The sequence below is a fragment of the Anas platyrhynchos genome, chromosome 28 (assembly GCF_047663525.1).
Source record: "Anas platyrhynchos isolate ZD024472 breed Pekin duck chromosome 28, IASCAAS_PekinDuck_T2T, whole genome shotgun sequence".
Classification (NCBI taxonomy): domain Eukaryota; kingdom Metazoa; phylum Chordata; class Aves; order Anseriformes; family Anatidae; genus Anas; species Anas platyrhynchos.
In genome coordinates this window covers 3,568,912-3,580,442 of record NC_092614.1, presented here as the reverse complement: position 1 = coordinate 3,580,442, position 11,531 = coordinate 3,568,912, and the positions used below count along the sequence as shown (strand labels likewise).

General features: G+C 62.7%; 1 protein-coding gene across 3 annotated transcripts in view; it reads left to right on the top strand.

The window, feature by feature from the left end:
- The first annotated feature begins 277 nt into the window (after positions 1–277).
- Positions 278–11,531, top strand: part of KCNH6 (potassium voltage-gated channel subfamily H member 6) — a 30,966-nt gene continuing 19,712 nt past the window's right edge. Inside the window, exons 1-3 of one of the 3 annotated variants that reach the window (XM_072028754.1) lie at positions 278–580; positions 3,442–3,672; positions 11,009–11,164. In XM_072028754.1, the coding sequence (XP_071884855.1) occupies positions 505–580; positions 3,442–3,672; positions 11,009–11,164 (463 nt within the window). In that variant the 5' untranslated portion in view covers positions 278–504. The remainder of the gene's footprint in view (positions 581–3,441; positions 3,673–11,008; positions 11,165–11,531) is intronic. The other 2 variants (XM_072028753.1, XM_038168849.2) reach the window with 2 other exon arrangements.

Genomic DNA, 11,531 nt, shown 5'->3' with positions numbered 1-11,531 from the left:
GGGGGGGGCAGCTCCCCACCTTCCCTCTGGTGCTGTCGACAGCCACCCGGGAACCTCCCGGCGGGCCGGGACAGCGGTGACTAAGCACTTTGGGGATTTCTACTCTTCCAATTTTATTCTTTTCTTTTCTCCCCCTTTCCAGCGGAGCCTCCCCCCTTCCTCCCCCCCCCCCCACACACACACACTCCCCCTCCACCTCCCACCCCCCTCCTCCTCCTCCTCCTCCTCCTCCTCCTCCCCTCCATCCTCATCCTCCCCGGCCGCCCCCGCCCGGGGCCGGGCGCGGCAGGGCGGGCGGTGGGGTTCCCCCTTCCGGCCGCCGGGAGCACGGGAGCCCCGGGCCGGCTCGGCTCCAGAGCTCGGCCAGCCCTGGGGTGAGGCGGAGCGGGGCCGTGCCGTGCCGGGCCGTGCCGTGCCGAGCAGAGCCGCTCCGGGCCGGGCCGAGCTCCCCGCCGCCCCCGTGGGAAGTTGCGCTGCGCCCAGGGCGCACCGGGCGGCGGGGAGATGCCGGTGCGCAGGGGCCATGTGGCCCCCCAAAACACCTACCTGGACACCATCATCCGCAAATTTGAAGGGCAAAGTGAGTACCGTAACCCCCCCAAACCTCCCACCCCGCCCCGCTCCCCGCTCCCGGTACCGGTCCCCGTTCCCCCCCCCCCCCCCGCGGCCCCCAAACTTCGGGGCGCGGCGAGGAGCAGAGGGGGGGACAGGAGGGAGGCCACCGGCAGGGTGAAATAAAGGCTCCTCCGTGACCCCCCCGGGGAGGGGGGGGGCGGAGGGGTGGGCGACAGCCAGGCACTGTCCCCGCGGGTATTTATAGACAGGGCGACACCAGGGGACGAGCGGTGCCGGGGGAGGGGGACACCGAGGACCCCCGCGCCCCCCCTCCCCGGGCTGGGAGGGGGTCCCGGGGGTGGCAGGGAGGGGGCCCGGCCGGCAGCCGGGTGTCCGGCGGCACAGACGGGTTCGCTGCTTGTTTGCCTTCAACTCCGCGCTGCTCCGAGGCAGCCGTCCCTGGTGAAATGTTGCCATTTGCTGTTGCTCCGAGTAATCCCTTTATATGAATTTTTTTGGCTGCTTTTCGTGTCAAATATAGCAAAGAGTTCGGGCGCCTCGGGGAGCTCGGGGGTTTGCACGCCGTCGGTCGGGGGCCACGGCGGGGGGGGGAATGAGAGGCAGCGGGGGGCTGCGCTCACCTTGTCCAGGCACCCCGATGGGGCCGCTTTGTCCCTATGGGGCTGGGGACAAGGGGAGGGGAGCGGGATTCCCCCCCCTCCCAGTTATATTTGGGTCTCTGCGGTGGGGTGCTGGTGCACCCCTCCTCCCAGCACCCCATCTCCCCGCGCTTTGTCCCTGGTGTCAGAGTTTTCCGGCTGGGCGACCGTCCCTGCGGGATCTGCTGTGGCAGTGAGTGACGTGACCCCGGGGACGGGAAGCGAGAAAAACTGTCCCTGGATCCTATCAGCCCCCGCTGGGACGCGGCGGCTGGGGGGCAGCGGGGGCAGGCGGTGAGGCGTGCCAGCGGGGAGGCAGCCAGGCCCCCTCGGCCGCGCGGGCTCCCTGCCTGCGCGCTGCCAGCCACACTCCAAAATATTCCCCTAGGGCAGCTCTGTGTGTAACAGGTGTTGGGGGAGACCAAAACGAGCCCCCCTTGGGCACTTCACCCTCCTTTGTTTGTGGGTGCCGTCACCCTGCCCCGCAGCCCTCATGGGTGCCGCAGCACCCAGAGCTGGAGAGCCCGGGGCACCCTCCCAGCCGAGCACAAGGGCAAGGGCAAACCTGCAGGTGTGAGCAGGGCAGAAAGCAAATTTTGGGGCAAAAACACCCGCAAGGAGAGCTGGCTGCCCAGCTCGTCCCCACGCCGGCCTTGGGCATATCCCTGTGCTCGGTGCGGCGCGCTGCCAGCGCCATCAATTCTGTCCTGCGCCAGCACGGCCCCGATCCGGCCCACGGGGCTGGCACTGCATGGGAGATGTTTATCGCGGGTGGTGCGCAGGGTTTGGGGGGATCCCTTCCCTGTGCTGCCAGAGCGATTGGGGCAGAGTGGGATGGGGCAGGGGAGGCAACTTGGGAACCCACTTGGGATGTGGGTTTTGTGCTCTTTGCGGTGAAAACCCCGAGGGTGGGAGCCCCCCACGAGGGGCCACCGAGGGCTGACGCAGGAGACCACGGAGCTGGCATCCCCGCTCCCCCAGGGACTCCGGAGGTGACATTAAGGGGAGCCCCGACGTGTCAGGGGGGGCCCCCACCCCGCCAGGTCCCGGTGCCGCAGCCGTGCCGAGGTTTCTCCGCGTTGGAGTGAAGCCGGCGCTCGGCTCGGGAGAGCAGCGGGGCTCTGGAGCGCGCGCACGCTGCAGATGCCATTCCTGGGTAATCCGGGAGATTAATTGGGGTCTGGGCCGGGAGGCAGCCTCCAAAGGGACCCTCTGCTCTGACCTGCCTCCGGCTCCAGCCCGGGAGGATGCCAAAGGCTGGGGGAGTGCCGCAGGGGGGGACGCAGCCTTTTCCATCAGTGCACATAGACCCCTGCTGCCACAGCCCAGTAAAGCCTCTCCTGGTGCCCAGCACCCCCCGATCTTGAGGAAAAGCAAAAAAAAAAAACAAAAACAAAAACAAAAAATGAAAAATCAAAGCTTGAGGCTGGGTCTCCCCCAGGAAAAGGGGCGAAGGGGCTCCATCCAGGCTGGACACCCCAGGCTCAGCAGCGCTGCGAGTCACCACGGCACGACACCAGCTTGGCCCCAGCCCAGCGATGCGGATCTGCCGCTCCCTGCCTCAGTTTCCCCCTTCCTCCACCTGAGCCCCGGCCTTCTCGAGCACGTGGGCCACGCAGCGCAGCGGGGTCTGCATTTCAGCTCCAGCCCGAAGGCACAATTATCCCATAAAACATTCGGAGGATCATTAGTGCGGCAGGTTTCAGCCTGGCTTCCCGCAGAAGCCGAGCTCACGCCTCCTCTTACCTCTTGCCTGACTTGAGTCAAATCTGAGCAAGGGTGGGAAGTGTCTGAGATATCTCGGGTCCCCGATGAGCTCCTGGGCTGAGATGGGCTCTGCAGCTCTTCCCCATGCCTGCTGGGGACAGATTGCCCACATTTTAGACAGCAGCGAGTCCTCGTGCGTTAGCAGGGAGAGGTGGCTCAGGGCACTGCGGTGGCATTTTAGCAGGGACCCTTGTTCAGGGGTCCCCACAGTCACCAATTTGGAGGAAATTAGGGGGATTTTCTCTCTCTGAAGAGCAGGGCAGCACCCAGAGTGCTGTGGGCTGGTGCCAGCAATCGTCCTAAGCACATCTCTCTGGTGGCACTGGGGAGCCCAGCCCTGCACAAGCCCGGGGTGCCCTACAGCGGGTGGCACCTAAAGTCCCCAGCACCCCCCATCCAGCCGGGCCCCCCGCGTGTCCCCACATCCTCCTAAGCCCCGCGCTCTGCTGCGTCCCCGCAGACCGCAAGTTCCTCATCGCCAACGCCCAGATGGAGAACTGCGCCATCATCTACTGCAACGACGGCTTCTGCGAGATGTTCGGCTACTCGCGGGTGGAGGTGATGCAGCGGCCCTGCACCTGCGACTTCCTCACCGGCCCCGACACCACCAAGAGCTCCATCGCGCAGCTCACGCAGGCGCTGCTCGGCTCCGAGGAGTGCAAGCTGGAGATCCTCTACTACCGCAAAGACAGTAAGAGATGCTTTCGGCACGCGTGGGGCGAATCGGTGTCCCTGGGTGGGGACCGTGGTCGTGGTGGTGTCACCCTTCTGGGTTTGAGATGAACCACAGCACAGGGTGGGGTAGGAGGGACCCTAAAGCTTGTCCTATTCTACCCCCTGCCATGGGCAGGGACCCTTCCCACCAGCCTTTTGGTTGCCCAAAGCGCCGTCCAGCTTGGCCTTGGGCACCTGCAGGGATGGGGCACCCCCAGCTCCTTGTCTTCTTTCAGCTCTTTGAAGCTGGGGCTGGGTGGCAAAGGGAGTCTGATGGCACCGGGGCTTTGGGATTGCACCCAGGACCAGGGTGACCCCACGGTGGGTCCCAGCTGGATGGACCCAGCTCGGCCAGAATTTGGGCTCTGGTGGTGGCGGCACCTCGAGCAACAGAAAGGAGCTGCCGGAATATTTGGGAATGGGGTTTGCAAGCCCTCAGTGACAGCTCAGAGCCATGGGGCCACTCGCAGCATCCCTATGGCATGAACGAGGATCCCATGGGGTGCCCACGGAGGAGATGGGGTGGGACTGCGGCCCCGTGGGGGGGTGATTCTGCCACCCCCCACCCCAAAGCCGGCTGCCGGCGCTGGTACGGCGTCGGAGCCGCCCCTCCAGCCAGCAGGATGTGGCTGCGTGCGCACAGATGGAATTACACTAAGATGAAAATGAAGCTTTGATGGAAAATACTAGTGATTAGTTCTAATACTGCAGGAAGTTAAATAAATATTTAGTGCTCGATGCTGCCAAGCGGCGTTGGCCGGGACTGGCAGAAGTGGGGGGAATTCAGGAGATCAGGCGCTCGCTAGAGGTAGAAAACATTAAGTATTTCCTTTTTTTTTTTTTTTTTTTCAACCTGCGGCGCCTTCCCATCGCTTCAGATTATATTGCTGGGGGCTGGGCTTGAGAAAGGGGCTGCACCTCGCTGCTGTCAGCTCCGAGCGTGCCGGGATGGAGGAGAAACAACCGGGAAGGGAACATGGAGGCAGGAGCCTTGGCTCCCGGCCCGCACCCTATCTCCCGGGCAGGGACCCGGGTGTCCTGGCCTCCCTCCCAGCCCCTATCTCCTGGGCTGGCATCCAGGTGGGGCTGTGTGTCCCCCCCCTCCTCGAGCCACCATGGGTTGAAGGGGTCTGGCTGCAGCCCAGCGTGGCTGGGAAGGCACGAGGAGGAGCGGGCACACGCCGTCCCCCTGCTCCCTGCAGCGTGTGGCCGTGGCACGGACAAGGGCGAGCGGCTCCGCGTCCCCTCCCCAGGATGGGGACGGTGGCACAGGATGAGCAGGGAGAGAAAGCAGCCCCCAGAACCCAGTGCTGAAAAACTGGGGGCAATCCTGGCCCCCACGGTCACGGGGAGCTGGAGGTGGCGGCTTCCCAAGGGCCGTTTGGGATCTTGGTGCCCCAGGGACCGCTCGGTCCCCGCTGGTAGCAGGATCCAGCCCCGTCCTCCCCTGCTTGAAGAGCTCCCGACAGCTCGTGGGATGCTCGCTGCTCTCCGCAGAGCCCTGCTCTACCTCCAAGCCACGGAAACGCTCCGAGCTGCTTTCTTCTCTTTTTTATTAAAAAAAAAAAAAAGGGGTAAAAAAAAAAAAACACACGCACACACACAACAAAGCCTAGAAGAAAGCCCTTCGTGGCTATTTTTAAACCCCAGCCCCACCAGCAACACGCTCGCCAATTGTCTCCCCCCAGCACTCAGCCTGCGATCGCTCAGCCCATTATAAATGGGCCTTATCGGCGAAGAAAAGGCCCTCGCATTACGGGGAGCTGCTGCTTAATTAGACCGCGGAGGCTCCGAACCCGCCCGTCCTCCTTTTCATCGCGGCGGCTCCAATCTCCAGGCTCGACCTGCTGTTTATTACTGCGGTACTCCCGGCTCTGCAGCTCGCCTGCTTCTTTCCTGGCTTTTGTGGTTTGCCGGAGCTGATGTTCTCCCCCCTAAACCTGCCTGCCCGAGCCCCCCAGCAGGGTTAGGGAGGGATGAACGGAGGGGATGAGGGGGGACAGGGTGCGCGGGGCACCCATGGGTGTCAGGGCGGGTGGCTGTGCCCATGTCCAGGCAGGTTCCCATGGGGGTTGGTGCTTTGGGGCCAGCACGTCCCTGGGGACATCACACCCATGCTGGTGTTAGCGTGCAGCTGGTTATAAAAGATTTCCTCGCAAGACGCTGCTGGGCTGGACCTGCCCGGGGCTGGGATCAGCCTCACATCAGTGAGGGGCTGAGGTCCCCCAAAGGTGGCCGGTGAGAGCCCCCAGGGCCCCCTCCCCGAGCGGTGCCGGTGGCCGCAGGTGCTGGGCACGGTGGCGCTGGCACAGGCGGCGCGGCGGCAGCTGGCACCGAGCTCTGGGCTCTAAATCTGCGTGGATGTGATGGCTGCGAGACAGCAAGGGGAGACGTGCGGACGAGACAGCTGGAGGGACAGCCACCTGCCAGCAGCCCCTCCGTCCCTGTCCCTGTCACCCCCTGGGGACAGTGTCCAGAGCCTGGGTTTTGTCCCCCCGAGGGTTAGGGGCAGGGGTGAGCCCCGCAGATGCCTCGCGCTGTGCCGTGGGCTGGGATTTCCCCAAGGGCTCAGGAGGTCGCAGAGCCATCAGGGACCCGGTGTCACCACGGATGTCCCCCACAGCTCCCCGTGGGGCTGGTGGCTGCGGGGTGTCCCCTCCGGCGCCGTGTCCCCTCCTTCCCCATTTGGGGCACGTTTGCAGCACAGCCACGGGCTTCTTTCCATCAGCTGCTGCCAGAAGCCCACGAGAAAGGCAGACGGGGACGGATCCGGCCACGTTTACTCCTCACAGCCATACAGATGGCAACGTGCAGCCTGCTGCCCGTGGTGAGGAGCAGGCGGGACCCAGGGGACCTCGTGGGTGGCAGGGGACAGCAGGGAGGCACGGCGGGGTGACAGGGCCCAGCCCCAGCTCAATCCGTCGGCTTTTCCAAAAACTTGCGGCTTTTGCGCCGAGCCAGGGCAGCTCGCCCCGTGTTTCTTTAAGGGTCAGGCTTGGCAGAGCTGAGCCCTGACCTCGGGAAGGGGACAGCCACCGCCGCCCGACTCCAGATGGAGACTTGTAAACATCCCCAGCTCGCAATGACAAACACTCTGCTGCCGGGGGTCTGGCACTGCGGGGCCGCAGCCGTCCTCCTTGGCACGGCCGTGCTGCGCCTCCAGCTCTGCCCCGGGGATGGCACAGTCGGGGGACGGGGCTGGAAGGGACACATCTCCACCCTCTGCAGCTCCCTGGGGGCTGTGCGCCCGGACCAGACATCCCAGGAATGGAGAGACAGGCCCAGAGCATCCCCAGCACCCCGGGGGCGCTTCCCATGGAGGGTTTTCCTGATCCCCCTGCCCTGGCACTGATTCTCACCCTAATCCCCCCCAACCCTCACCGACTGCCGTGTCCCCGGTGGGAGGTGGCACCATGTGGCACCAGGACGGAGCCCTCGGGGTGCCCGGACAGCCCCGGGAGATGTCGGTGCCGCAGCTTTGGCTGCACAGCCCCATGCTAAGCTGGACTAATTCCTGTGGCCAGCTGGGATTTAGTGAGGGAAGGGCCACCCGCACCCCAAAACGCCCTGCCAGGCTGGGTGGGATCGTCACGGCCACCTCGTGCTGGCAGCTCCCCGGTGCCCCCAGCTGCTCCGTGCTCCTGCTCCTTCCCCTCCTGTCGTCCCCAGCCCATGAGCAGAAATCCCCGGTGTGCTGCATCGTCCCACCTCCCTTAATGAGGTCGTTTGGGTTGTAGGGGCTTGCCCCGAGCAGTATTTTTGCTGGTCCCATGTCACAGCCAGTTTCAATAGGGTAGGAACAGGCATCCCCAGCACCATTCTCCTGGTGCACATGGGGCCAGGGGGACACCCTTAGCCACCCCCCAGCAGACAGACCCTATAGGACACCCACTTCCCAAGGGCTCAGCCTCCCAGCATTTTCCACCCCGCCTCGGCGGCTTGATTTAGGGTCTCGGAGCAATCTGCGCAGCTCTTTGAAGTTTCCACCGGGGCCCTAGCGCTGATTTCTCCCCGGATGGGAGCAAGGCTCAGCCCTGTGCACGTCTCGGGGGCGCGAGACGGCCCCGTCCCCTCCGTGCCCTTCCCACCCTTTTTCCTCCGCTCCGTTATATAATGCCACTATAGATTTAGCCACTCTGCCATGAGACCCTGCAGATTAAATCTGCCGGCCGGGGGAGGGTAAGAGCTCCCAGGGCAGATTAATAGCTTGCTTTTTTAATATTCATAACAATACAGTTTTGTGTCTGGCTCCCGGAAACCCCCGTGTCCCGTTGATTAGTTTAATGCCGATGATACGGGCAAACAGTCACCGCTCGTGGCTGCAGAGGATAAGAGGGCCGGGGAGGGAGGGGCCCCACGATGACATTTTTAATGTTATTAAGTGCTCGCTTTCATCAAGGTCAGGAGACGAGATGGGTCAGAAAGCACAAAGCCTCCGACCTCTCGGCTCTGGGGAGATGCTGGGTGATGGGAGGATGAACCCAGCCCAGGGTTTGGGGAAGGAGCTGTTTTCCAGTCCGTGCAGACCCGTCAAATCTTGGAGGATGAGTGTGGGACTCCCCAAAGCAGCACCCTCATTGCCAACAGCCAGCTCGGTGCGGGGACACCCCCCGGTGCTGGTTCACCCCCCCATTTTCCAGGAGAGCCCTCGCTGACACCCCAGGGACCACTCGGCTGCCAGGCAGGAGGGAAGATGCCAAAAGCCTGCGCTGGGGAAGGGAAATAAAATTCCAGCAGAGTCCCCAAGGCCACCACTCCCTGCCCCAGCCCACCGGGAGCCACTCGGTCCCGTTCCCGTGCCGCGTCCCCCCCCCTCCACCCCTTTTTGTGGGCAGCCCCACGGGCGGGGGCGAAGCGCAGAGAGGTTGCGAATGCCCCCAGGACTCCTCCAGGAGATCATTTGGCGGCTAGATAAAATTAGACGGATGGAGACAGATTAGCTGAACAGCTGAAGGGAAGAGACGGGCAGATGGATGGGGACAGGCGATCGAGGAACAAGGACGGCAGCGCAGGGCTGGGGGCTCAGCCCACCCGCACCGGGCACCGCAGCAGCCCCGGGGTGCCCAGGTACCCCACACCCCGCTGCCCCAAACCCCAAATCTTTGAGGATTTGGCTGCGTCTCGAGGGAAGGTGCTGAGCCATCCTCTCCATCCCCGATGTCCTCCCATCTAATGCACGGGTCCAAGCCAGGCACCGAGCTCCCTGCACGCAGGAGGGCTCCTGCCCCAGCCAGGGCAATTCCCCGGGGACCAGCGGGGGGTATCGGAGCAGCAGCCGGATTTGTGGGATCACAACAGGTGCCAGCTGCCTCCCAGCCCCAACCCGAGCCCCAGCTGCTCCTAACGTCCCCAATTTTCAGCTGTTTGACATCAGCCTGGGATTAACCCTTCGGGTGCATGCAGGCCCTGCTAGGATCCGGCCCCCACAAGGTGTGCGGTGGCTCAGAGGCTCCCAGCACCGCGGAGGAGCTTAGGAAGGAAAAAAAATGAAGCAGTGAAAGGGAAGCGTGCAGCAGGGCAGAGCACGTGAGCCAGGATCAGGCCATCTGGATCGGGATGCCCTTGCATGGGAAAGCACAGAGCTGACGGCTGCCACGCTGACCTGCCAGTTCTCTGGTCCTTTGGAAGTTGGGGATGCTTCAAAATAACCTGCAGGGAAAAAATTAATAATAGTAATAGTAATAGTAATAGTAATAGTAATAGTAATAGTAATAGTAATAATAATAATAATAATAATAATAATAATAATAATAATAAATTTATAGCAGAGAAGGAGAAAGCATCCCACACACTCACACGCATGTGCCAGCAGAGCTGCAGCATCCCAGGGCTGGCACCGCATCCTCCGTGACTGTGCCACCACCTAAGGACACCCGCTCGCCTCTTAGGCCCTACAGAAATACCTACAAAAGGTGGAAAAAAGGGTTCATTTCTCTCCATGCCCAGTATCACGGCACGCGGGTCAGCGCGGCGTGCCCATGCGTCCCTTCCAAATGCCTTTATCTGCTGAAAATCCCCCCTCCCTCGACCGCCTCCTCCCCACCTCCTGCTTTTAAGTGGATTTCCCCTCCGCGTGGTGAACAACGATGAAATCAAGAAAGGAAAGGAATAATCCTGGCGGCCGGGCCCTTTAAACGGATTTCACCCTATCCATTTCTTTCCCCTTCTTGTGCCTGTGTGTGTGCGCGCGCCACTGACGTCAGGGCAGATTTGGAAGTTGCCCGATGCCGGCCATCTGCTCCTGATTACGGGAGGCCCTGAGCTCTTTAAAATTACACGCAGAAAGGCCGACGGGCCCCGAGCGTGGCCGCGCATCCCCGCGCTGCCGGCCCCGCTAATCCCCCGCTCGCAGGGCACCAGCCCCTTTAATCACCGTGGCCAGGGACGGAGGGAAGGTTTGGGTGGTTTTGCAGGGGCTGGTGCTTGTTGCAATGGCCCAAATTGCCCCAAAGTGATGAGGGGGTTATCCTGTCACCCAGCAGGTACCTCTGCGGTGCCACCCCGCTGCCCTGTTGCTTCTAGGGGGCTTGGGGGGATTTTCGGGGGGATTTCAGCAGCAGGGATGCGGTCGGTGCCAAAGCAACAGGAGACGGCTCAAGGAAGGGCTCCGCGCTGATTGCACCCTTGGGAATGGCTTTTTTAGGATTATCATGGGAATGAAGGGTGGTGGGAAGCTCTCTGCATCCCCCCGTCGGGAAAAGGGCTGCAGGGAATTTGGGGATCCCCTGCTGCAGGCTGGCACCTGCCCGCAGCTCAAGCAGGACCGTGGGGTTGTCGTGCATCCAGCGGGTAAATCCGCGTGGCCCCATGCTCCATGACCACACTGGGGTCTTTCCTACAGCCCCCCCTGCTCCCAGGTCACTGCGCCCACCCCTATGTCCCCCCCGTGCCTCAGTTTCCCCAGGGTGCTGCCCTCACCTATGGCCTGGACCCAGGATGGGAGAAGGCCAAAATGAGTCCCCCCCAAGCTGGTTGGTGACTGCAGGGCAATTAGCGGCGGCTTGATTGCAAGCAGCACGCTTAATGAGGTTGAACTGCTACCTGGAAACTTTCGGAGTTCTTAATTACCCACGCTGTAATTGCTAGTCTAAAGTACATTAATATAAATGACTGTCTGGGACAAAAAAAAAAGAATAAAAAACAAAGGCAGGATGCGGTCTGCAGGAGCTGGGATGTGGCAGGGCCTTCCAAACCCCCTCGGAAATTGCATCCCTTAAAAAACACGGTTCTGCTAAAAACATTTTATGGCACGGGGGGGGCGCCAGGGAAGAGCCCCCCGCGTCCCCCTCTGACCTCTCCGTCTCTCTGCTCAGCCTCGTGTTTTCGGTGCCTGGTGGACGTGGTGCCGGTGAAGAACGAGGACGGCGTGGTCATCATGTTCATCCTCAACTTCGAGGACCTGGCGCAGCTCATCGCCAAGAGCGCCGGCCGGAGCCTGCACCAGCGGCTGTCGCAGAGCTGGCGCGCAGGTGGGTGGCACTGGGGACACCGGGGACACCGGGGGGAGAGGCAGGGCTGCATCCTCCGGGGGCTGCGTTTCTGCAAAGCCGCAGCTCCAACGGGTCGGGGAATTGAGCCACTTGAAAAGAAAATGGGTGGAAAAAGGGCTTTTTTGGCCCTTTGTGTGCACCCCCAGGCACGCCGTGTGCCGTGCGCCTCCTGATCCAGCTGGGGACTTCGGGATGGGATGGGGACGGACCCCAGGCACAGGAGGGTGCAGATTTAAGGAGAGGGCATCTCGCCCACACACCTCCTGCTTTGCTGCCAGCCTTTGGATGTTTCATGCTGGGAGGGGTTTGTGGCAGCCCCTCGGGTCCCTGCTGCGGGCAGGCAGCA